The 27,850-nt window shown below is 36.0% G+C and overlaps 3 protein-coding genes across 3 annotated transcripts; 1 reads left to right on the top strand and 2 right to left on the bottom strand.

Moving 5' to 3' along the window:
- Positions 1-87: 87 nt before the first annotated feature.
- On the top strand, positions 88-27,580 carry LOC149895456 (uncharacterized). Its single transcript, XM_090118846.1, has 10 exons — positions 88-206; positions 1,067-1,176; positions 1,971-2,138; positions 2,597-2,669; positions 3,199-3,311; positions 17,045-17,078; positions 17,843-17,977; positions 18,984-19,051; positions 22,077-22,125; positions 23,275-27,580. The coding sequence occupies exons 2-10, from the start codon at positions 1,073-1,075 to the stop codon at positions 26,584-26,586; spliced, it is 4,056 nt and encodes a 1,351-aa protein (XP_089974972.1). The 5' UTR covers positions 88-206; positions 1,067-1,072; the 3' UTR covers positions 26,587-27,580.
- LOC149895458 (uncharacterized) lies at positions 7,221-10,701 on the bottom strand. The gene has a single exon (XM_090118847.1). The coding sequence runs from the start codon at positions 10,262-10,264 to the stop codon at positions 8,090-8,092; it is 2,175 nt and encodes a 724-aa protein (XP_089974973.1). The 5' UTR covers positions 10,265-10,701; the 3' UTR covers positions 7,221-8,089.
- LOC149895457 (uncharacterized) lies at positions 10,623-12,208 on the bottom strand. Its single transcript, XM_090118743.1, has 2 exons — positions 10,854-12,208; positions 10,623-10,629 (listed from the first exon to the last, which is right to left on the bottom strand). The coding sequence occupies exons 1-2, from the start codon at positions 12,206-12,208 to the stop codon at positions 10,623-10,625; spliced, it is 1,362 nt and encodes a 453-aa protein (XP_089974869.1).
- Positions 27,581-27,850: the final 270 nt, after the last annotated feature.

Below are 27,850 nucleotides of genomic sequence, written 5' to 3'. Positions count from 1 at the left end.
CCCGTTGCGATGCGACCCGCCCCGATCCGTCTCTAATGGACGCCTAGCATAATAAATTTTGCATGTGGAAACACTGAAAAAGTCGAGCACAAACTTCAACTTCATCGTATAGTTCATTTCACAGTCGTTTTACAATCAAAACTGTCCGTTTTGTTCAATTTTGTCGGCATTCCTTTGTTTTTTTTTATTATTAATCGACCACATTGGTAAGTTAAATGATAAATATTAAATAATATCATATTTACCTCAAATGTATGTGTTAAAGCTTATTTAAATAATAAGATATGAACATATATTCGTGTTTAAATGTTATATTACAATAAACACGTTGTGTATTCACAACGCGCTATGACCGGTTTTTTGTAAATTTAATACAAAAATTGGGTAACTAATAAACGTTGAGTGAGATTGCGACTAGTTTTAACTTTAAATGCTTACTAATACTGTATTAATAAAAAAAACCAACGTGGTTATAAATTATTTAAAAATATATTATTTCATGTAATATTTTCCAAAAGCCCCTAGAAACATTGTGATATTTCTTGAAATCAACGATATTTGGTTGTTCTTTGATTTATTTTGCAGCCTTAAGAGGATTCAAGGAGTTTAAAATACTCTGAAAAGAAACAACCCTTCACAAGTGTTACAATAAAATTTAATCAAAATATTAAAAAGTGTGTATGGACACATCTTTTTAATGGTAAAACTAAAAATTAAACTTTGCTGAAAAATAGATTATTTCTTTATTGTAATAAATATTTTAAGTTTTAACTATCCGTTCAGTACAAGCACTTTATATTACTACCTTTCATAGGTAGTAATAGTAAGTGCTAGTAGCACTGGTATATTATAAACTAGCTGTGTTTCGCGGTTTCAACCGCTAGTCTGTGCTCCTGTTGGTCTTACCGTAATGATATATAGCCTATAGTCTTCCTTGATAAATGGGCTATCTAACACTGAAAGAATTTTTCAAATCGGACCAGTAGTTCCTGAGATTAGCGCATACAAACAAGCAAACTCTTCAGCGTTATAATATTAGTATAGATTGTATTTTTCTTTTAAACAGTTTAACATGGCAACTCGGGGACGCGGGATGTCCTTAAAGGACTGGGATCCAATGAGAGATGATTTCAACGATTCTACATATGACGCTCAGTATGCGGATGATAATATTGAGTGAGTATTGCCATGTGTTTGGTTGTTTATATGTTTTTTTGAAACTTTCTAAAGATTGTTGTAGGTTTTTGTTATAAGAAAAATAGTAAGACAATGAACATGAAAAAGGTTTTTGTTTTTCTGAATAAACAACTTTTGTTGCGTAAGCATTGAAATGAAATGAAATAAATTTCTTTGTCCATGTATGTTATCCAATTAATGTACGATAGTGGGTCCCAAACTAAGTGAAATAAGTACTTGAGTCTTGGGTTGCACTTCTTGGTTTTGTTATATATACATATATTATGGACAGTAGGAAGTTAACTAGTAAATAATCTAATGTAATGGAAGTTAATATATCACATTTTCTTTATAAAAAGCACCTAAATATATTTCTTTTATTCAAAAATCAAAGTTAACTATTCTGTTTATTGCCAACAAACTGCTTTATATAATGAATTTGAAGGTTCTATCATTTACTTTCTGTAACTGCATAGCATAAGGTCATTTTTTTGAAGTGAAACTTCTTTATCGGGGTTGGAAAAAAATTAAGTGTAACATTTTTTCGTTACGCGTGACATTTTTCCGTTACGCGCCATCTTTTTCTTATCCCTACCACGCGTGATTCGACGTATTTCTGTAAAGTTGTATGTAGTAAATTATCTTTTAAAAAATAAGGTCATAAAGAAGTTTCACTTACGTGTGTACACTAGTACACGCACACATTTTTTTTAATTTACTGTGTATATATTTACTTTATTTTACAACAGAATTCACACTTTACCAATTTTTATATTAATGTATTTCTTTAACAGTTCCGGAGTACAACTAGACCATAACAGGCTATATGTATCCAACATACCACAAACTTTGAGCGAGGAAGGTCTCAAGATGGTGTTCATTAAATACGGCACTATTGTCAAACTGTTCATGTCGAGAGACCCTAAGAAGAGATATGCTATGATTACTTATGAATCTCCTAGGTGAGGAACTTTTGATGTAGTAATTTGTAAAAAAATAACTAATTAATATAATAAAGAGATTTTTTTGTTTGTTTGTTTGTATTGAATAGGCTTAGTACTGGAGTTTGTTTGTATTGAATAGTCTTAGTACTTATAAAGTACTGGACCGATTTTAATAATCTAAGATTTTATCAATGGTGGGTTTGATTGAAAAATAATTATGTGTTGAATGCTTCAAACATTAATATCAATGATTTTTGATAACCTAAAAGTATAAAATATACTTTACTAATCTGTCCATTCGAGCCACAAACGATATAATATAATATTTTTTTTGTAATTTTATGCATGAAATTCTTATAGTTTTTTTTTTTACCTAAATCCTAACAGGCAATATTTTTTATATTTATATATAAATCTCTATATACTAATTAAAACAGATAAAGAAAAACTATTTGTAATGTTTTTTTTTGTTTCAGCGAAGCAAAGTTAGCAATGATGAAACTTAACAAGTCGGAACCACTTAAACTCAATGTTTCTATTTCTCATAAGGTAATGCTATAATATTCATAAAAATATCAAAATAGTACACATTTATATGCAAAAAAAGGATTATATTATTATGTTGTTAGTACAAATTCTATTCCATGTAGGAAACAAAACTTTGTCCATATTTTATTTTACATAAAAAAAATGTGATATTTTTTAGTTTAATAGCATTGAAATGCTTTGAAAATATCATTTTTTAAATAATTGAAATAAAGGCGCGGATTCAAATCCCGCCTTGTGATCGATTTTTTTTTTCATATCTACTTTTTTTATTCAAAAAAATTTTGTACATTAATATTAAGTACTGTATAATAAACAATATATAAAAATGAAACCCGTTTCGCGTTGTCACGGCATCACGCGTGAACGGGTGGACCGATTTCGATAATTATTTTTTTATTATATTCCTTGAAATACGAGGATGGTTCTTATGTAGCGAAAACGTAAACATGTACCACGGGCGAAGCCGGGGCGGCGCTAGTAAACAATATAATACTTTATACATATATTAATAATTTATATTTGTCAATAGAAAAAGAACCAAGATTACGACGACAAAGAGAGAAGTAACCCACGTTCGAACACAACATGGAATCGTGGGTACAAAGACGAGTCGAGCAGCGTCAGCAGCAAAGGAAATTATCAGTAAGTTTTCACATCTATACTAATAATATAAAGCTGAAAAGTTTGTTTGTATGTATGAACGCGCTAATCTCGGGAACTACTGGTCCGATTGGAAAAAAAAATTCGGTGTTAGATAGCCCATTTATCAAGGAAGGCTGTATATGCCAACAGGAGCGGAGCAATGCGGGTAAAACCATGGGGCACAGCTAGTAATATATATCTACCAAACTCAAACATTTATTTATTCAATTAGACTTCTAGAAGTTTATATAATATCCTACCAGCAAAGGGAATTAAGTTAATATACTATCGGACCAAACTCAAATCCAAACATTAATTATATTCACTGGAATTCTCCGCTCCTGTGGTCTTATTGTGATGGTATATAGCCTATAGCCTTCCTCAATAAATGGGCTATCTAACACTGGGACAAGCGTGTACAAACAAACTATTCAGGTTATTATTTACTAAAGATTGGACCAATCTAATAAACTTAAACTCAAAAATTAATTATTTATTAAATTATCTTATTAATTAAATTATCTTCTAGAAGCACATTTGAATCACATTTCTCCCACATGGCTCCGCTCCTGTTGATCTTATCGTTATGATATATAGCCTTCCTCGATGTATGGGCTATCTAACACTGAAAGAATTTTTCAAATCGGACCAGTAGTTCCTGAGATTAGTGTGTTCAAATAAACAAACAAACTCTTCAGCTTTATAATATTAGTATAGATTAAATTAAATGAAGGTAGTTGGGTCGAACATTGAATAAATGTTGTCAGGAACTAAGATTAAAAGTAAGATACGTTACCCTCTCCAAAATGGCAATACGAAATTCAGGTAATTGCCCGACTCGTGCGAAATGTAATCCATTTTAAGCGTAAGAGTAAAAGAGCAAGGGCTATAAACGGCCGTTGCTATTTTAAAATGCCATATATATACAAAATACTTATTTTTGATTATTAATTATAACATACCAGCTGTGCCCCGCGGTTTCAACCGCGGACGAACTGTTCATGGGTTATTTTGATGTACTACCTATATTAGCTCGAAACTGCGCGGCACAGCTACTATGAAATAAAATTAGGTATATCTCTGTCTTATCATAAATTAAAACGTTTATTGTTTTTAAGGTATAAACTTACTGAAAATGAAATATATTTTAACTTTCCCCACCAGTACAAATAAATGTACTTATTATAAATGAGATCAATGTTATACATATTTTAGAATAAGTAGTTTTTATTTGAGTACAGTACACTTATTTTAAAAATAATCTAATGCTAAATGCGAACATGAGAAAATTGCAATTGCGAAGGCTTTTCAATTAATTAAATATGCCTTTAGGGCGCCATATTCAATTAAGCGTTTTTTGAAGTGAAAACTTCTTTAGCGGCGTTGGGTATAAAATCTTAAACTCGCGTCAGGACACGTGACCTGATCGAAAAAGCGTAAGACGGTTTTTTTTAGCCCTTATATTCCATGCGTAAGACGGATACCATTCCAAAATATCAAACATGCTGAACGTTAATAATCAAGTTTTCACTTCTGCCGGCACTCCCCCAGTGCAACCCGTCTTTTTTATTATTGGGAATAGGGAAGCGCTTACGACAAAGTTTTTGACTACGTGAATGGAAAGATAGTATTGATATAAAAATAAATTATATGCCATTTATGATTTAAATTCCTTCAAATATTTATTGTAATGAACAACATTGGCGCCAACGTTAACGACTAACCAACATTGGAACCAACATTTGCATTAAAATTCTTTCAACGTTTCGTTGCAATGGCCGACATTGGCGCGAACGTTTGACAAACATGCGCCATACATAAATCAATAGTGCAACAAGTTTCCGTCCCGGGTATCCAGGGTTTATTTTGAACACTAAATTCGCGCATGTGCATTAAAGTACTAGGCATTGAATTGTTGGCTCTTATTAGTGTTTTCGAGTCGTTGCGAGTGATGGCTGAAATTTTGGTAAGAATAAATTTAATACAATACGAGCTTAGCGTGATTGGATTGTAAATCTGTACTTTTGTCGAAAAACGGTAGACACGATAAAAAAAAACCATTAAAATCGATACAGCCGGTTAGGTGTATAGTGACAAACATACAGAATAAACTTGTAATATTTGAAACGAATCACATTAAAGGGCTGATAGACGTAGGAACTTTAAAACCGCGGTTTTAAAGTTCGCGTACTTACTCGGCTCGACGTCGGTGACACACGCAAGAGCTTGGTCAGTAGCTTCTCGCGTGTCACCGATATCGAATGTCTCTATGTCATCAACAGAGGGAATTTTATGTTATTCAGGAATTAAATATAGACATTTTTAATTTAATAACCAGCACTTATTTTTAAGTAAATAGCATTCTAACAAAATAAATGTTCAAAAATTGAAGGATATATTTTCGTTTTTACTATTATATTTTGAGGGTACTTTACAAAAAAAGAGCGTGTGCGCCGAGCCCACGCGTCAGGAGTGAAACTTCCTTGGCGTGATTTAAAGATACCTTCGCCAATATTCAATTATATTATATTCATTCATATTAATTATATTAAATTATTTTCATAAAACTAAAAGAAGAAGACGAAATTAATTGAACTTTTGCACTTAGTAACACCTATTATAGCTAGACAGGCTAGGCTCGCGGCTCGCGGCGGTGACAGACGTGCGAGCGAAGGCGGGCTACGAGTAAAATTTCAAACATGTTGGATCGTCAACGAACTTACTCGACGGTTTTTAAGTACGCGTACTTGGGGTGACACACGAGCGAAAAAGGTCGTCGAGCCACAAGTTCGCGTACTTACTCGTACGTCTGTCACCCCTTTTAGGGTATAATGACACAGATGCGTTATATTTTTGTGTCAGTTATCTGAATTTTGACCGCCTCCTTGGTACAGTGGTTGACGCGTGAGCGTAGAACCGAGGGGTCCTGGGTTCGATTCCCGGTGGAGACGAAGAAAAAAAAATGTCTCGGTCTGGCAGGACACAGAAGGCTGATCACCTACTTGTCCCTAAAGAAAATCGATCAGTGAAACAGATGTATGAATAATGCATCTGCCCCTTACCCCACTAGGGGACACGGGACTTCACTTATGCATGGTGAAACCGTGAAGCACAGTATTACAATAAATTAAATATAACTGTCTGTAATTTCTTTCTCTCTTTTATAAGTGCAATAAAGATAAATAAAAATTGATATAAAATAAGAATCATGTTTTAGGAAATAATTTATTTATTATATTTAATTCAGGTAACTGACAATAAATTGTACAGATCCATAGAATAAATACCTTACAGACTAACATACATATAATAATTTAAAACTAAAACTAAGAAGGAAACCTGCCTTACTCAGTTTTTAAAGTGAAACAGATAAAAGTGAAGTCCCGTGTCCCCTAGTGGGGGAAACAGATAAAAGTGAAGTCCCGTGTCCCCTAGTGGGGGACACGGGACTTCACTTTTATCTGAATTCTAAGCTAACTGACTGGCTAGACACAATTTAAATTTCGGCTTAATAGGTTCCGTAGTCTATATGAATTTTTACTCTAAACTTTATAATTGTATTTTATTTTACACACAAGTAAAATATCTAATATCTAATCTAATCTATCTATATCTAATATCTATCTAATCTAATATATATTATAAAGGCGAAAGTTTGTAAGGATGTATGGATGTATGGATGTTTGTTACTCTTTCACGTAAAAACTACTGAACCGATTACAATGAAATTTAGCACACATATAGAGGGTAACTTGGATTAACACATAGGATAGTTTTTATCCCGGAAATCCCACGTGGTCGCGCCAATATAAAAATATACGTAAATATATTCTCGATATGAAAGTGGACTGTATTCAGATCTACGTGGTGTTAGCAAAGAGGGATAGACAGGATACACACGGCACGTACCTCGTCGGAGGGAGTAGCGTCCAGAACACACGCGCCGCCACGCGGTCAGGGTCCTCCAGCTCGCGGCGGGCAAGAACGGCGTCCAGTCCCACACTCCACACAAACACACACGCGGCGGTGAGCGCGACCAAGGGCCGGGGCACGGGATACCCCGGTGGTGTTACAAGGGCACAATGCCTGATGATCTAGAGAGCCTCGTGGAAGCTCTCCGGCGGTGGCCGAGTCCCGAACCTCGCGAAGGCACGGAGCGAACCCGACTGACTTCAGCGACACGAACGTCGCGTTCACGTCTTATTGGACGTGTCACGTGGTTAGTGACCACGCGATGATTGGTTGTGCTCGTATGTAGGGAAGGATGAAGGAACACACCACAAACAATAAACGTTTAATTTCTACATTTACTATTTTAATTATATTGGCGTTACCATATCCACCCGCCCTAAATGGGTCACCATTTAAAACCAATCATAAGATACAGCGAAAAACTATGACTCTAGGATCGCATAATGCGCGCGGGTTAATGAAAGTCCTAAGAGCCACGGCGGTAATATAAATAACAAGTTCTATGGCTCTAGGAGCGCAAAATGCGAGCGGGATAATAAAAAATCCTAAAAGTCACGGCGGAAATATAACTAACAAATTCTATGACTCTAGGATCGCGTAATGCGAGCGGGGTATAAAAAAATTCCTAAAGTCACGGCGGTATTACAACTAACAAATTCTATGACTCTAGGATCGCGTAAAGCGAGCGGGGTATAAAAAAATTCCTAAAGTCACGGCGGTATTATAACTAAGAAATTATAAACGAAAGCGGTGCAAAACTTAAAATTAAACTTAACTAACTGCGGTAATATACTAATGCGGTATAACTATTGTCTTGGAAGCGGACATAAACGAACGACCGGGCGAAGGTAAGTTCCCTTGGCGGTCCTAACTGTACAAACGCGCGCGACGTCGTCCTTTGAAGGATGTTCTTTCTCTACGACGGCTAAAGGCCAGGTTAGGGGCGGTACATTATCATTTATTACAACCACGACCGTTCCAGGAGTAATAGGTGTGGAAGGCATATTCCATTTCTGCCTAACCTGCAGACCGTGTAAGTATTCCAATCTCCAACGTTCCCAAAACGACTGAACTAACTTGTCCAGTAGCGCATGCCTATCAAGTAAACTGACGTGATCAGATTTGACTTGCGGCGCGGGTAATGCTAGTAAAAGCGCGGTATTTAAAATAACAAGAAACAAATGCGTTATAATATTCATATATTTAATATGATAATAATCAATGATCATGATAATTATGTGATCATTGCGCGGTAATATCACTGGAAGCTTATGTGCATATTCCAGGGCGGAATCGCTTAGACGTCCGATAAGGATAAGTCTGTTGCGAATAAAAGGCTTCAAGCGGTTGAAAGCCTGTGAATAAAATTTATAAAAGAGTATATTATAATACTCCTCTGCAAAATATTTATTTTGCAGGGCGGGAATAATTTTATTCTCAGCGAAATTAGGTTCCTCTACGGTCATCATAACACCGCGGCGGGTTAATAATATAAGGAACCTATAAATATAAAATACACGACGCGACGAGACGCGAAGGGCGGTATCGTATAAAGCGCAATGCTTTATAGGCGGGCACACAGTGTGCACTAATAATTTTCGTTCGGGAATGTCTGCAATAGACTCACCATCGAGACTCCTAAGAGGCCAATCAGATGGGTCCGAACGAGCCCACTGGGGTCCGTGGAACCACAGAGGGTGCGGTACGAGATTTTGTGGCGTAATACCACGCGAAAGAATGACAGCGGGAATTTCAATACCAGAAACATGGTAGAAATTATCTGATGGGATGTTATACGCGACTGTGGGAGCAGCGAAGCCCATCATGTCCCACAGACGGGCGGTAATTGACAAGATGGAGTGCTTAGTGCACATCACATCGGCGGGAGCGGTAATTTTAAAATAAAAACAATCATGAACAGTAGACCAATGCAGACAAAATAATTTATGTTGCACGGTCTTATCAAACTCCACCGCGGAGGGTAAAAGTTTGTGCGAAGCGGGAAGATTATCTAACACATTTTTACTATTACTATTCCATTTAACTAGATCCCACTGAGCTCCCTTAAACAAATCGATGAGCGGCTGCGACGCGGAAACTGCTTCACATTCCGTGAGAATAGAGAAGGCGATATCATCCTCATACAACGAGGAAGACGCAATGCCACTCGCGAGCGGATATTTCGCGCCGTCATCTTCTACGAGCTGTCTTACCGTGCGCAGTGCATGATAAGGACTAGACTTGATGCCGAAGCAAACTCGATTAAATTGATAAAGAAGTAGCGGATCCTGCGGGCTGAAACGATATAAAAAACATTGAAAACGACGATCAAACTCACGCACGAATATCTGCAGAAACTGTTGGCGGCAATCGGCGGTCATGGCAATCGCGTGGAGACGAAAACCTAAAATTATTGTAAACAAATTGCCTTGTAAATTCGGCCCAACATGCAGAAGGTCATTCAACGAACGCTGGCTTCCAGAAGTTGGCATGCTAGCATCTAAAACCATGCGCAGCTTAGTCGACGATTTATCCTCGCGCAGAACAGCGTGATGCGGTATAATATAAATAGGTGTAGGGTCACGCGGATCATACGGAGGCGCGGGTGAAATATAATTTTTCGTTAGATAATCTTTTATGACGTCATCATATGCCAACCTTAATTTAGGTGAAGCCTGTAGCTTTCTTTCGAGGCACATGAAACGCTTGCGGGCAATATTAAATGAGTCACCGAGAGTGTAGAAATCGTCCTTAAATGGAAGCGAAACAATATATCTACCACTCACGGGATCGCGGGTTGTAGTTAATTTATAATATTCTTCACATTCAACATCATCGGGATGTTGAACGGGTGGTGCGGTAGGAAGCTCCTCGAGCTCCCAGAAACGCCTGACTAATGAGTCAATAGCGGCGGTCTCTTGAACGTGACAACACGTCAAGGGCGGTTTATGTATGTTAGGTATGGTGGGTACTGAACCCATTATTACATAGCCTAACACCGTGCGCAATGCAGCGGGCGCCGACGAGTCACGAGATGCATGAACTACGTCGGGGAGAAGCAGATGAGGGAACAGAGAAGCACCGATTAATAAATCGATTTTATTTGGCGTACCAAAACTCTCATCTGCGAGCGGTAAATGCGAAATATGCGATAAGACAGAAGTGTCTATAACAGCGGTAGGTAATAAATCCGTAACATGATCAACAACTAGCGGTGAAATATTAAAAGATATGTTGTTGTCAAGACGCGAATAAAATTGTATATTTATAGAATTACTATTTATAATTTTTTCTGAACCACCGAACCCCTTAATAATAGTACGTTCGGTTTTCTGCGGTTTAATACCTAAACGTTCACAACATTCATTCGTAATGAAGTGACTTTGTGAAGCGGAATCTAAAAGCGCGCGAATAACAAGCCGTTCGCCTTTACAATTATTATAAGCTACGACTTCAGCGGTTGATAATAAAATAGTACATTGTTTATTCGCGGGCGCGTTGCATTGAAATGCGTTATCAGTATCAGCTGTATAGCTAGCGGTACATAGCGCAATGTCGGAGCGGACGCACTCGCCCGACGGCGGTGACGGCGCAGGCAACGGCGGTGTGCTGCGCGGCGGGGGGTGAGACGCAGGCGCGGGAATGGACGATTCGCGTTTCAAATGTAACATCGTATGATGTTTTAATTTACAAATGCGGCAATTAGAATTAGACGAACAACTAGAAACTCGATGTTTAATACTGAGACAATTTATACACGCGTTTCTATCCTTTACGCATTTCAAACGTTCCTGCGGACTCATTTTATGAAAACTCGAACATTTATATAAATTTTGATGCGTAATATTTGTACAAAGACAACTATATGCGGAATCAGCGGTTGTTACGTAAGACTGATACTTAGGCGGAGCAGACGAGATATTATTTGAACTGCGGTTATAATTATTATACTTTCGAGGCGGTTTATTTATTCCCGAATTTGTGGAAGGATGAATGCGTTCTAATACCTTCGCACGAGTTTGAATAAATTGAACTAAATTATCAAAGGTAGGCATTTCACTACCAAACTTAGTCTCGAAAGCGCGAACAGTATCTGAGTCTAACTTCTTCAACGCGATATGAACAATCATTAAATCTGTAATATTATCTAACTTTATATTCTGTAAGGCGCGCACTGCGCTGATAAAGTTATCAGTAAATAAATCAAAGTTTGTTGCGGATGGAGAATGCAAAGGTTTAAAATCAAACATTTGATTTAAATACGCGGAAACCAACATACGTTTATCATCATATTTATTTTTTAAAGTTTGTAAAATTAAATTATAATTTTCAGCGGAGGGGGTTATACCAGCTATAACAGTTGTGGCCTTCCCCGTTAATTTACCTAGTAAATAATATAAACGCTCGGCATCTGTAAGGCCGGGATTGTTATGAACAACTGATTCAAAATTCGAAAGAAACAGCGGAAATGAGCGAATATCACCCGAAAATGGTACTAATTCGATAGGCGGTAATTTAGGCCTATTTTTATGCAAATTATTAATATCTCCGTGTGACGGACTTGGTTGCGAATATTGCGATTTAATTCTTTTAATCCTGCTATATAAAGACTCGAATGCAACGAGGCTTTTATAATCAGGTTTCGCGGTAGGTGTTAATAATAATAAGCGAGTATTGTATTCGTCTAAACACTGTTTATAATCATCGCGTAATGATTCTACCTGCGCGGACTCGTCAAGGAAACTTTCCATAAGCGCAGCGTTGTTTTGAATGTTCAAAGACAAATCATAAATTCTTTGCACCATTTCGAATATAATTTCGCGTTTAGCTAATAACATGGATAACTGCGAATCATTTATATCTTCCGAATCATTAACATCCGAAGCGTCACTATCAGGTAACTTAGTCATTTTCTTAGGCGGCATTTTTAATAACAAAAGTATATATTCAAACAGAGAATGTTACAATACAAGTTACAATAACAAGTAATACGACTAAATAAAGTAGGTCAGCGACGCAAGCGTAATATGAACCGAGTATGAATTTTCAATATGGTCGGATTATAACAGCGGATCGCGGAATGACCTAGATAACGTTATAAATTTCGAGCGCGGGTAGCGGATAAATAAATATGATGAAATATGTTCGATTTATAATGATTTTAGCGTTATAACTGCGGATAAACGATATGAATATAGTTTTAATTAACTATTTTAATAATAATATACGCGTAACTTAATGTTACGGGCGGAATAAAATATATTTTAAGCAAAAAATAATAGATGACGCAATGTCGATCTATGCGGTATATTATAGTTATTTCACAATGAATGTACTATTAAATCGCTTATTAGGGCCTACAATGAGTATCCTAATAAGGGCGGGTTTAAAATATATTTTATATGAATAGTAGAAGACGCATTGTCGTTCTATTATATGCGGTATATTAAATAGTATTTCGCATTGAAGATACTACTAATCGCTTATTAGGTCCTACACAATGAGTATCCTAACAAGGGCGGTGGAATCATCAGGCTTTATACGGGATGACCAAACAATGGTTACTATCCGGGTCGAAGGTACCACTCAATGGTCGCGCCAATATAAAAATATACGTAAATATATTCTCGATATGAAAGTGGACTGTATTCAGATCTACGTGGTGTTAGCAAAGAGGGATAGACAGGATACACACGGCACGTACCTCGTCGGAGGGAGTAGCGTCCAGAACACACGCGCCGCCACGCGGTCAGGGTCCTCCAGCTCGCGGCGGGCAAGAACGGCGTCCAGTCCCACACTCCACACAAACACACACGCGGCGGTGAGCGCGACCAAGGGCCGGGGCACGGGATACCCCGGTGGTGTTACAAGGGCACAATGCCTGATGATCTAGAGAGCCTCGTGGAAGCTCTCCGGCGGTGGCCGAGTCCCGAACCTCGCGAAGGCACGGAGCGAACCCGACTGACTTCAGCGACACGAACGTCGCGTTCACGTCTTATTGGACGTGTCACGTGGTTAGTGACCACGCGATGATTGGTTGTGCTCGTATGTAGGGAAGGATGAAGGAACACACCACAAACAATAAACGTTTAATTTCTACATTTACTATTTTAATTATATTGGCGTTACCACCACGGGAACGGGAACTATGCGGGTTTTCCTTTGCAAACGCGGGCGACGTCGCGGGCGGAAATCTAGTATCTATATAATTAAACAAAAAATAAATGTGTGTGCTCTTATCATTAAAGAGTTCTGATTAACTACAACAGGCATTATTAAAAAAGTTGAACTAAAGGAATAAATCGCGTTTAAAATCCGTAAAAAATCTTTGGTTTCTAAAAAACTCGCGTAAAATTAAGCACTAGAAAATACTAAAGTATTACATGGTAAATAAAAAATTTTCAAGTATATTTATGCCGGGGTTGGGGATGGCGAGGATGACTGGGTTGGGGATGGCGAGGATGTCGGGGTTGAAGATGCGTGGGTTGAGGATGACTGGGTTAGGGATGGTGAGGATGACTGGGTTCGGGATGGCGAGGATGACTGGGTTGGGGATGGCGAGGATGTCGGGGTTGGGGATGCCGAGGATGGCTGGGTTGGGGATGGCGAGGTTGTCGAGGACGATGATGATGAGGGAAGATGCGTATTACACTTATACTCACATAGAATCTCGTGTTAGCGTGCGTGTTCGGCACCGGGCTGCCCGCCGGGGACGGGGATGGCGAGGGCGCCGGGGAGGGTGCGGGTGAGGGCGCTGGGGATGGCGCTGGTGAACGGAGACGGACGCGTTTATCCTCCTCGGTTGGCTGGAATTGTATAGAAAAGGCGTGTTATTTAAAAAAATATTATTGTATATTAATTTCTAAACAATAGATAGATAGATGAAACGTTTATTCCTCTATCTATCTATTGTTTATAAATTAAACATTACATACGGGATTTATTCATTATAATATTATAAGAGGCGAGCAATCGTCACCTCAGTCCATGACGTGACGGTATTGCCATGACACGACTTGAAATTACTACTAGTGGTGTCCATTCAACATCAACTGGTCCACCTGCCCTTTACTAGCTCTGCAAAAAAAACTCAAATCGCCTAAAGAAGTTTCACTTCTGACATCAACCTTGGCTATTAACACAGCGGCCGGCACAACGGTCTCGGCGGAGCGCGGGGCTCGTTGCGCGCGCACAGAGATCTGATCTCGCGTGTGAGGCGCGAAATTGTGGCCGATTCGGTGCAGGATTGCGCTGTTACCGTGGGGTTGGGGGTTTCCTGTAAGAAAAAATACATCTAATATCTAATATATTATATTATAAAGGCGAAAGTTTGTAAGGATGTATGGATGTTTGTTACTCTTTCACGTAAAAACTACTGAACCGATTACAATGAAATTTAGCACTCATATAGAGGGTAACTTGGATTAACACATAGGATAGTTTTTATCCCGGAAATCCCACGGGAACGGGAACTATGCGGGTTTTCCTTTGCAAACGCGGGCGAAGCCGCGGGCGGAAATCTAGTAAATAGTAAATAATATAAAGCAAAGCGAGTGAGTGTTTGTTTATTCATTTTCTTAACTATGTACGTTGCATGCATCGTCTTATTTGGTGTATTTATTTCATTACGGTAGTCCTTATTGGGTATCAATTTTTTGCTGACGTTACCATGTACCAATTTCTTAAAGTAATTCTAAAACAAATCCAACATACAATTATGTAATAATTTTAACAATTTTAAGACATGTACACCATACACTTTTTATAATTTTGTCATCAACTTTCGTTGCTGACTGTACCAATCAGATATTATGTACAGGATTCGCATTTACATGAATATTGCTATGTATACATAAGTTATGAGCTAGGCGGAAACATTTGCGCATGTCATATATTAACTAGCAAGTGCCCGCATCTTCGCTCGCGTAGTCAAAATAAATTTCCATATTACAAACTTTATATCTCTATTCTCTATTGTATCCAAATCCTCGCAAATTCAAACATTTGTTTATTCATGTACACAGCGCTTGCTAAGAAGGGCTTTAGAATCGTCAAAATACAGAAAAATAGTAACCACCTTATATCAAAATGGCTATCTACATGCCAAATTTCAGCCCAATCGATCCAGTAGTTTATGCTGTGTATTGATAGAAAGAAGGTCTGAAAAATAATGCTTATAAAATAAATAATTTAATAGTCAACGGTTTCTTTTTTTCTCAATTATAACATTAAAAATTATTTACCTAATTTAACACTAAAGATCGATTTACTTATTACCAACGCTTTTCATTTTATTTATCAAAAAATATTTATATATTTTCATTTTCTTGAATTCATTTTAAATTTTACGATATTCTGAGTTATTAACAAATGGCAATATTCATACTTGACTGTCACATTAGCCCAAAATACTCGTATCCAGCGTCTAAAAATGTAACATTAAAAAGTATACGTACCTACTTCTTGATAGTTTTAAAAGTTGATGGCCGATTTGAAACGTTCAAATTTCAATAATATTTGAAACACTTGCAGTTTTGAGTTGTTTAATTAGTATTAATCATAAAGATATTGTTACGTGTTCTAATAGTTAGTGAAAAGTGTTACTTTGAAAGTAGGAAACATGTTGATGAACAAATTCTTCTCTTCAATGAACGAAGATGTATCGTAAGTTTATTTAAAACGTATTAACAACTTAAAACCGAAATATTATAGCATACTAGCAGTCCGCCCCGGCTTCGCCCGTGGTACCTACATGTTTAAACTATCCTATCTCTCAAGTTGGATCGAACTGCACATGGTGTGCGAATTTTATTATAATCGGTTAAGTGGTTTAGGAGTCCATTGAGAACAAACATTGTGACACGAGATTTATATATATTAAGATTATTAATGGTTATTCTTTCAAATTGATAGTTTGATGTGTTCCAAAACCAATATCCCATATTTTATGTCCACTACGACATGTTCTTTTGCTTTCATAATTTCCATTGAAGGTAGTTACGACTCATGTAAAACATAAAAAATAAAAGTAGTTATGTAGCGAATAAAAGAAATACGATAGATGGACAACTGCGAATGTGTTAATAAATTGAATCATACATCTATGGTTATGTAGATATTGCTACATTCTCCTATCTACAATGTACTTACTTATGAGTTGTTCGTTTGAACAATTCATAAGAACAGATAACTATTACAAAGTATCATATTACAGTACCTACGTGTTTTAATTCAGTTCAAAACTTTGTTTGTTACAATTAGTTTGTATATTTTAGCTTTAGATAAGCTTCTACTAGTTTGAACACCCTTTGTTGTTCTAATTATCCAGGAATTTTCTGTATTATACATACTAGCTTACCGCCCGCGGCGTCGCCCGCTTTGTCTAAAACCTAATAAATTATATACTAAAACCTTCCTCTTGAAACACTCTCTTAAATTCTATTAAAAAAAACCGCATCAAAATCCGTTGTGTAGTTTTAAAGATTTACGCATACAAAGGGACATAGGGACAGAGAAAGCGACTTTGTTTTATACTATGTAGTGACTAGCTGTGCCCCGTGGTTTCACCTGCGTGGTTCTGCTCCTGTTGGTCTAAGCATGATGATATATAGCCAATAGCCTTCCTCGATAAATGGGCTATCTAACACCGAAATAATTTTTCAAATCGAACCAGTTCAAACAAAAAATATTTCAATTTGTCATTGAAGGATTTGAGAATGTTTTTTTAACAAAGTTGTAATTTCATTTATTTTTTGTTGCAGGAAGCAGGACACCACATCTGAATATGATGATGAGGTATGTTTATTAAATATTTATTTTATTTAGGTATTGTTTCAACATTAATCTAAAAATTGAAAATTATTTTACATATAGAAGCTGTAGTATTTCTGAATAATGATTTTAGTTTCCTAGTAGGGTAGTTTCAACATGACAGACAGGGGGAAGTGACTATGTTTTATGTTATGTGCATATTTAAAATTTCTATGTAAAATTTGTATGTCATAAAGATTAGAAATAAATTATGAATTCATGTAGTAAAGGTGAAGTTCCATGTCCCCTAGTGGGGTAAGGGGCAGATGCATTATACATCTGTTTCACTGATCGATTTTCTTTAGGGATAAGTAGGTGATCAGCCTTCTGTGTCCGGCCAGACCGAGACATTTTATTTTTCTTCGTCTCCACCGGGAATCGCACCCAGGACCCCTCAGTGCTACGCTCACGCGTCAACCACTGTACCAAGGAGGCGGTCAAAAAATTATAAATTGCTCCATTTTATTTTATAATAGCATGCCGCCCGCTTTGTCTAAAACATAATAAATTATATACTAAAACCTTCCTCTTGAATCACTATCTATTAAAAAAAAAACCGCATCAAAATCCGTTGTGTAGTTTTAAAACTAATTATTATTTTTTTCTGTATGTAGTGTTGTATTTTCCTGTTATTGAAGGTGCAGTAGACCATATTGTATTCAATTGTAAGCTATGTAAAATAATATAGACGGTATCCTTTGTTGGAAAATCATATATTATATAAATAAATAAATATTGTCTATACACAGAGTGTCTCTGAGGGCATAGATTCGGAACTACATCTCGAGTTGGAACAGCTAAAGCTGGAACACCTGCGGCTCCAAGAGGAGCAGCTTCAGTGCAAGCAGAGGATTCTGCTGTTGAATAGAGCGGGGAAGACACCTGTGAGCATATATAATACTTATAATATAATAATTCATTCATTTATTCAAGTAACCAGGACTCATTTTGTTAGTAACAATTAATAACTTAAAAATTATGTTAGTAAAAATACAATTTATTATGACTGCTAGAAATGCACTCCTATGCAAAGCTATCAAGGAAGCAGACAGTTTGCAGCAGTGGTTTAGATACATAGCGAGTCGTCGCTATACAGCGCATGATTACATTACGGCTGTATCGCACACGTATAATAATTATCATTTTCAAAAATAAATATGTATTAAATATTTCAGGACAATTTTCACACATGGCACGATCTGATCCCATACTAAGCTTTCGCTTGTGTTATGGAAACCAGATGGCTGATGAACATACATATTATATAATTTTAAATAAATACTTATATAGATAGACTCAGAGCAAACATCTATGTTCATCACGCAAATATTTACCCAGTGTGGGAATCGAACCCACAACCTCTGGTTTGGAAGGCAGGGTCACTACCAACCAAGCTAACCGGTCAGTCAATACTAGTAGAGGAGACCATGGGAGATTGACCTTCACATACATAGACAAATGATTTACTAGCTCTCCGCCCGCGGCTTCCCCCGCGTTTTGAAAAGAAAAACCCGCATAGTTCCCGTTCCCGTGGGATTTCCGGGATAAAATCTACCCTATGTGTTAATCCAAGTTACCTGCTATATGTGTACTAAATTTCATTGTAATGGGTTCAGTAGTATTTGCGTGAAAGAGGTACAAACACATCCTTACAAACTTTCGCATTTATAATATTAGTAGGATTATTTTCTGTTGATACTGATAAACAAGATGTTTTTTTTTTGTATCCAGTCTTTATTTTAATGTTTGTTTATTTGCAAGTAAATGACTTATCAAAATCTGTCCAATCGTTTTATAGATCAGTAATCAGTAGTTTTTTCCAATATTAAAACAAGTTAATATATTATAATAATTAAACAGGTTTAAAGTGTACTTATAATTTATTTTCAGAACAATTTGACGTCCAATAGAATTGTAACGGCTGATGGGAAAATAGTCATCAAAACAACTAGTGATCGGTGAGTTAAAAGTTTGATTTTACAAGAATATAGAAGGCTTATAGCATGAAAATAGATGGACTGATTCTAATGCGGTTTCTAAGAATCTATACATATACTAATATTATAAAGCTGAAGAGTTTGTTTGTTTGAACATGTTACTACTGGGCCGATTGGAAAAATTCTATCGGTGTTAGATAGCCCATTTATCAAAGAAGGCTATAGGCTATATCATCACGCTAAGACCAACAAGAGCGGAGCCACGCGGGTAAAACCGCGGGGCGTAGCTAGTGTGTGATATATGAGTCTGGTATCTTTATTCATTGAATTTTGATGTGTCTAGGTTCAGTCTATTGTTTCTAGTAATTAAAATCCATTGTAATTTTTTTATGTTTTGTATAGGGAATATTTTTCTTTTTTAAAATTTATTAAATGAAATTGTATACCTTCAAAGTTGTATGCTTTTTTTACAAGCCTTTACACTATTATGGGAGGGTGAGTGGTTAAATTACGTTTATTTTCTGATAATAATTAAAAACGGCTACTCACGTACCTGCACGGCAGCAGGGCCAATTTTGAAATTGGACCCTTAATTGACTCCTTAATTGTGATATGTATAGGCTAGCAGGGGCAATTTAGAGAACAACTGAAATTGCTCCGACCGCCGAACAAGCGAGATTGTTCCAATATTGCCCCTTCGGACTCTCCCCAGTGACTCACACTCCCCCCACTCACTCACACTCCCCACTAACTCACACCCCACTAACTCACTCCCCACTCACACCAACTCACACTCTCCCCACTATCTCACACTCCCCACTCACTCTCACTCCCCGACAACTCACACTCTCCCCACTGACTCACACTCCCCGCCAACTCAGACTCTCCCCACCAACTCACACTCCCCCACTCAAACACCCCACTAACTCACACTCCCCACTCACTCACACTCCCAACCAAATCACACTCCCAACCAACTCACACTCTCCCCACCAACTCACACTCGCACAAACTCACCCGCTGTCTTGCCTTATGCCTGTGTGGAAATAGTATATTGATATTAGCTTTGTGTATAGTATGTAAATGTGTCTAGGACGTGTTACGGAAGAATTACCCACCGACTCCAACTCCACCCACTCACTCACACTCTTCCCACCAACTCACACTTCCCACCAACTCACACTTCCCACCAACTCACACTTCCCACCAACTCACACTTCCCATCAACTCACACTCTCCCCACCAACTCACACTCTCCCCACCAACTCACACTCGCACCAACTCACCCGCTGTCTTGCCTAATGCCTATGTGGAAATAGTATATTGATATTATGCTTTATGTGTGTAGTACATATGTACAGGTAAATTAGCTTGGAGAAATTTTTGCATATGTAGTGGTGTGTATATTACTCAGATCTTAGAGCGCGTTTCCACTATATCGTTCTGGCCTATACAAAAATGTTTCGATATCCTAACATTACTATTTAATTTTATACTTATTCCTAGCAACACTTTTGTTTTCAATAAAAACAAGTTTTTATTTGAAAGAAAATGGTTTTGACTTTATAAAAAAAATATATCATTCAATTTTACGTCCTTGAGCAAACGACAAGGCGACTACCGTGAAACAATAAAATATCGTGTCCATAATAATTTGTTTCATAATTAATATTTGACCATAATAATTACGAAACAAAACAAATAAATAAATCGTCACTTGATAGTGGAAAGTGGAAACACGCACAAAACCAGAATAAACCAGTTTACGCTGTCCGCACTCCGCAGGTGCCACGTGCAGTCGTTTGGTACCGTTAGAACATAAAGCACATTTCATTCAAAAATTATAATTATTATGTACGTAGTTTAATTGATAAATTTTGTATTTGTTGATTGTTGTTATTATTTGTTATTATTGTTATAATATTTGTTGAAGTGAATTACATGTCCCGCAGCCGGAGGCCCCAAATGAAAACTCAGATGTACTTAAAAACTACATTTAATAGCTAAAATGAGACTAAAATGAGAGAATGAGACGATGCAGACCGGAGTTAAAGAATGAATTTATACAGTTTAATAATTATAAAGACGTAAGCTTGGATGCTAACTAAGGGAAATCGCATCCACATTCTATTCCCGTGCGAACGGCGTATTCAGCAGTTTTGTATGAAGGCAGGGCCATAACTAGTGTTTAATTTGTGTGTAAGTGTTGTAACTTTATATTGTTAATTCAATATGGCTCCAGTGTTAAACCATGGTCGAGGCAAGCCTTTGACTTCTCAAACTAAAGAATTAAACTTTAAATGTCGTTTCTTTTTCAGGTTAGTAAATTTTTCATTTTAGTAACATTGTTAATGTAAAAGTTATATGTATGTTAAATGTGCAAATATTAAAATAAAGTCTCATCTTTTTCAGAGGAGAAACACATTTAGTTTAATTTAAAATCCCTTATAAAATAAAAACTAAAAATAAAATGTTGTTTTATTTTATTTGCTGACCATACACTACTACAAACGCAAAAATTTCTCCAAGCTAATTTACCTGTAAATACGTGTAGGACGTGTTACGAAAGAATTTATATTTATAGAAATATGTATTATTAAATAGTTTTCGGACCGCGGCTTCACCCGCTTTTTCAAAGAAAAACCCGCATAGTTCCCGTATGTATTAAACCAAGTTACCCTCTTTATATTGTGTGCTGAATATCATTGTAATCGGTTCCCTAGTATTTGCGTTAAAGAGTAACAAACATACATATACACATACAAGTACATCCATCCTCACAAACTTTCGCATTTATAATATTAGTGGGATAGGATAGAAATAATCTATACTTAATATTATAAAGCTGAAGAGTTTGTTTATTTCTTTGAACGCTCTAATCTCAGGAACGAGTGGTCCGATGTGAAAAATTCTTTCGGTGTTAGATAGCCCATTTACCGAGGAAGGATATTGGCTATATATCATCACGCTAATACCAACAAGAGCGTAGAAATGCGGGTGAAATCGCGGGATACAGCTAGTTTTCATTATTTTTACAATCTTACAGGTCGGTAGATCTTCCAGCGGATGCGACGCTGTCTGGAGCTGGGGACTCTGTGAGTTTTTTTTTATTTATTTTTTGTATTAATTTGCTACATATGTATTACAGATAGGAGACACGATTTTGTTACTTTTTTTAGTTATTTTGAAATTTGATTTTTTTTCCAATAATTATAGGCAACACATGATCAAATTTACAATCTGAATTCTAAATCAATGAATTATTATCGATAAAATATTTTCACATTAAATCTTTTCAAAACTTTTGTAAATTCTATAAATTACAGTTTTCTTTCCCTTATGTCTATTTCTTACTGCATTTTTATTTTATACTAGCTTTCCGCACGCGGCTTCGCCCGCGTTTTCAAAGAAAAACCCGTTCCCGTAGGATTTCCGGGATAAAACCTATCCTATGTCCTTTCTCGGGTATCAAAATATCTCTATACCAAAATTCATGCAAATTGGTTCAGTAGTTAAGGCGTGATTGAGTAACAGACAGACAGAGTTACTTTCGCATTTATAATATTAGTATGGATTGTTGTGTTGGTTTTATTTTTATTCAAGCAAAATTGTGTCTTCTATCTGTACTTCGCTTTTGCTATTGCGTTCCTGTTTTTTTTTGCATTTACAGTTTTTATTTCTCATGGTTCATTTCAAGTTTAATATTCCACAATCTATCTGTAATCTGTTTCTTATCAAACATTAACTATTTAAGCCCCTAAAGTAATAAGCCGTAAGAGTTTTAAATGTGTTTTTTACTTTTTTAGGCACTTTCTCTTATGTTCTTTTATTATTAATTCTACTTGATTGCTTTTATTATGTCATGCTTGTTTATTTCTTATGCAAAACTCAATACAACGCACACTTAAACACACACACACACATATACACATTGGTTGTATGTAATAATTGGTATATAATTTAATTATTTATTTATTAATGTATGTAAAACATATATATTTTGATAAAGGCTGCGTCTATTTATTATCTATACATATATTTTTATCGTATTATTAATAAAGGGGTTTTACGTATTGTAGGTACATATGTTTTCTGTATGCGTTTGGTTTTTGCCACATTCAATAAACGAGTTGTATTTTTTCCGAGGTATCCATATATGTGCATGGCATATAGCTTTCATACCCTAACATTAAGTTAGCTATACATATAGCAACAACAATTACAACAGTAGAATTATTCTACAGAAGGACGCGTATTCGTGTGAAGCAAAGACGTGGATAGATCGCGATTCCGAAGATAGTTCGACACCTTCCACATGCGTTCAATATTCTGGCGACATAAGTATAATGGACAAAGTTACAGATTTGACCATATTCGATAAGTCGGACTTTATTAGTGATAAAATAGTTAAAGCGGTAGATTTCATTCACAAAACACGACCAAAAAGTAGATGTACGATTAGTAGAAAGTCGGACGTCAGTAGGTTTACAGGAAGTAAGTCGGATGTGACCAGTAAAAGGTGTAGAGTGGCTAAGAAAAGTGAGATTTCGTGCGATTTCAAATGTGATTGTGATGAAAGTGGAGACGAAGATGAAACTAATAGATTGATACAGTTGCGCAATGCTGATTATATGGATATAGTTGAGGAAAACTTGAAAATTGTAATTGCTCTAGCTGGGTACCCTAAATCCAAGATGAGGTTGAAGCAAATGGAGATTTTTCAAAGATCGATAAATGATATAATGGATATGCAACTCAAAGCTGGTCTAATGAAGAAATCTCCGTCGTTTATAGATTATTACTTGAATAGAGGGGCCATTGTATGTATATGTAAAGATGCGGAAACGAGAGATTGGATGGTTAGAATCTCCCCTGGCTTGCAAGAACGCATGTCCAACAACTTGCTATTGCTAAAAGCTAAAGTAAGAAGATTGTGTATTGGTGTAACAAAAATCCCGCAAACATGCTGGCCTACAAGCGCACAAGATGCCTTCAAATTACTGCAATATTTTAATCCGTCACTAAACACGTATCTATGGAAAATATACGCGCAGAAAATTATAAATAACGTCGAGTGTTCGTCGTTCTTGATAGACAGGATATCTGGGGAAATTATACGTGGACCGTCGTTTAAAAATATTATTGACTATTCGCAAATGGATTTTGAAATTACGGGTTACACAGAGATATATTACGATTGCTTTTTATCTGATATGGCAGAGGACTTGCACAGTGTTGCGTCTAGAGTTAAACTACTGGAGGAAATACGGTCTAATGAAAATACACCAAGGATAGAAAGTACAAAGAAGGAAGACAAAATTTGTGAGACAGGTAAAGTCGAAAACACTGTAGCTGTCGATGAAAATGTGATCGATAATGAAAGAGTAGATTCTGCTATTGAAATGGAAGAAGAAGATGCTGTAATAATCAGTGATTCAAAAGATTTTGTACCAATAGAAGAACAGAAAGAAGGAAAAGACAGTAATAAAGATGATACACAAATCACACCTTGGGCCACAGAACACAATAGTGCTGAAGAAATTAAATCTGACGTAAAATCTATAGAAAGCGTAGAACAATATGAACCGTCGACGTCCACTGTAGCTATATCCGATAAAACCGAGTCGTTGTTCGAAAGTAGTGATAATTTGATCATAAGTAGAAATAGTAACTATAATATAGATAGTAATCGAGGTATCGCGTATCATAGACGTACGAATTACTTGCACGTAGAGAACGAACTTAAAATTGCGATAACGTTAGAGGGATATCCACAAGATAAGCTAGAGGGTAATCATATCAGACGTCTCAAGCATTTGTTCAAAGAATACCTTCACAAAGATATGAAAGTTCATCGTTTTGATAATATGATAATACCGAAGTTCCAAGATGTGTATCTTTCTAACGGGGCTGTGATTTATGTATGTGATAGTTTAGAAACTAAGGATTATTTGATGGAAGTTTTACCGAAATTTATTAATTCCACCGGTCTAAAATTAACGTTTAGAGAGGTCCAGAAGTTGGTACGGTATACGAGATTGGTTATGCGTCTGCCAAAAGAATTGGCTCATATAGAATCTGCTGAAATTCTGCTTAAATTGAAAACTAGATACCCAAAACTTAAACCAGACTGTTGGAAGTACTATTCCGATGTAGCGGGCAAGCAAAAGAGACAATTTGGAGTCGATCCAGAATCTTTAGAGGTCATAAAGAGTCCTGATTTCGATCCTACGTACGAAGGGCAAACGTTAGCTTTCAGAATAATTGACAGACAGAAACGTGATGTTAGTTTTGAAGAACCTACAAAAGATTCTAAAGTCAATGCTGAGGATTTGGAAAGTATTAAAATAAAAGAAAATATCATAAAGAATATGTACTCTCCACTTGATCCGGATATTTCTAATGCTCCCCTAACTCGTATAAGAGCAAATCACTATGCAGATTTTGTTCCCGATGATCTCAAACTATATGTTGGTCCGTCTAACTATCCAGAAACACGTATAGATGATGTGTTATTTCAAACTATTAAGAGAAACATTGAAAATGTGTACGTCGAGACAAATGACGAACAAGCAGATTTTCCAATAATTCACGATATGTACCTATTTGATGGTGTTATTTTTATAATTTGTAAAAACATGTCTTCTAGACTGTGGATAGAAAATTCCTTACCCATAGTAAATGAAAGAGTAAAAATTAACTTGAAAGCGACGGAATTCCGTGGAGCAGTAGGCATTGTAAGCATGTTTCTCAATAGTGGAAAGAATCCTGATGACGTCATAGCCATTTTGCAAACGCAAAACTCTAGGTTACGTACTAAGTACTGGCGCAAAATTAACGTCGAAAGATCGCAGAATAAACTAGAGGTTGTTCTACAAATTGATAAACTGTCCGCTCAAGTTATTTTGGGTAAAAACTTTAATGGCATTATCGATAATAATGAAGTCACATTCAAATTGGGGCATTTGAAATCCTTAATTAATCGAAAACTCTGTCTTGATACAGCTAAAACACCAAGTGAGAAAACACTTGTAAACACGAAAAGCAAGCCTGTTAGTAAACCGAAAAATACAGATTCAGAAACTTATAAGATTTTACAAAAACCAGAATTGAAAAGAGATAAAAATAGTCAAACAGATGCAAGGAAAAGTCCAGTAAATAATATTGAAGACGAAGATGAAACTAATAAAAAATGTGAAGATACAGCAATGAAGATGCGTGACACGGAGATATTTTATTCCACTCACGTAGAGTTCAAATCGGACTCAGATAAATCTGCCTATACTCTACCAATAACAAGTAAACATAGTTATTGTAAAATAACACTAAAAATTCCAACATCCATACTGCCAGATACTAAAGAAGCTTTAGACATGATTTTCGATCTTTTACAAGATAAAAATCCAGGTTTAAACACAGAGCTGTGGAAAGTGAACACTCCCTTTAATAATAAAGGTGTTTTTGATGTTCTCATTGATAAGCAGTCGGCGTCTGTGATTCGAAATAAAGATTTTGATCCAAGCTTGGGTGGAGAGAAATTGAGATTCCTTTTCTGATGGCCTTTGACGTAATTTCAATTAGGGCTGATTTTTCAATCCTTGGTTAATACTTATTCGTCGAATAACGTATTAAACTACCATTTCAAAAATGTATTCTTTGCCCGTCTTTGACAGTTTACGGGTTACATTTTAATATTATCGTGTAATACTTTATTGGGTGGATAAGTTCTAACCATGGATTGAAAAATCGGCCCTTAATAAAATTCTCGTGTCGCGGTATTTGCAGTTAAATTCTTACCGGCTTGACCGATTCTCTTGAAATTTGGTCATATTGGATAGCTCTGAGAATAGGAAATCTATTTTTCATACCCCTAAGTGATAAGAGTAAGGCAGAACAACGTTTGCCGGGACTAGTTTTTTTGGAAAAAGTCGTATTTTGAGATAGTTGGAGTATATACCTTTTAAATATGTAGCATGATGTAGCTATTCGTTAATATACTTCTATCCTATCTTGTAGTTAAGTCTTTCTCTAGTATAGTACTGTCATTCCATTTTTCCATTCCCAGATTCACTATTTTTGGGCAGTAGTTTTATGACACTTTTTTATGTCTCAGTGTATTTTCTTACTATTTGCTATCTTGGATTTAAAGTTAGGTTAAAACTAGATTAAAAATATAATTGTTTTTATTGTAATACTCATTGAATTAAATGTTACCTACATACACACACGTCACATTGTTTGTAATCAAACTCCTCCGAAAAGATATGACTGATTTTGATAAAATTTGTGTTGAGAATAGATCGAATAATATTTTTTTACATTAATATTTTAATGGTAAATTTGCTGAGTATAATATCAATTACTGTGATTAATTGAAATATCATAGAAATGTCGAATATAATAATTATTAATAAGATTTGTGCCTTTTTAATGTCTACATAAGTTTGTGATAGGTATTTTTAATGTTTCAATTATTGTTATGATTGTATTTTTAATTATTATTTGTTTGAATTGTATGTATCTTAGGTTATTTTTAAAATAAATGATTTGTGTTTATTTTTTGTTTCATTTTGTTTTTTTAGTACAAGTTTTTTTTTACTTTAAAAAACATTTTACATAACAAAGAATGAACGAAAGTCCTAGGATATAAAATATTAACATTTATATGGAGCAGCCTTTATCAAAATTATTTTACTTCAACACACAATTTATAAAAAATATCGTTAATCAAGTATGGTCAACAATATTTTTTTTATAATTGTGTGTGGTAAAGGAAACCCATTTAATTACTATTGTAGAATAATTTCATTAAGTGTAATC

The sequence above is a fragment of the Colias eurytheme genome, chromosome 31 (genome assembly GCF_061535395.1).
Source record: "Colias eurytheme isolate Ceu_HAF_F1 chromosome 31, ilColEury1 Martin Lab GWU primary, whole genome shotgun sequence".
NCBI lineage: Eukaryota > Metazoa > Arthropoda > Insecta > Lepidoptera > Pieridae > Colias > Colias eurytheme.
This window is presented reverse-complemented; position numbering and strand designations above follow the sequence as displayed.

Excerpts from the sequence above, each read along its gene's own strand:
- LOC149895458 (XM_090118847.1), bottom strand. The coding sequence starts at position 10,264 with ATGGGTTCAGTACCCACCATACCTAACATACATAAACCGCCCTTGACG.
- LOC149895456 (XM_090118846.1), top strand. The coding sequence starts at position 1,073 with ATGGCAACTCGGGGACGCGGGATGTCCTTAAAGGACTGGGATCCAATG. Across the intron at positions 3,312-17,044 it reads AGCAGCAAAGGAAATTATCA|GAAGCAGGACACCACATCTG; the intron begins GTAAGTTTTCAC and ends TTTTTGTTGCAG. Across the intron at positions 17,978-18,983 it reads ATAGAGCGGGGAAGACACCT|AACAATTTGACGTCCAATAG; the intron begins GTGAGCATATAT and ends ATTTATTTTCAG.
- LOC149895457 (XM_090118743.1), bottom strand. The coding sequence starts at position 12,208 with ATGCCGCCTAAGAAAATGACTAAGTTACCTGATAGTGACGCTTCGGAT.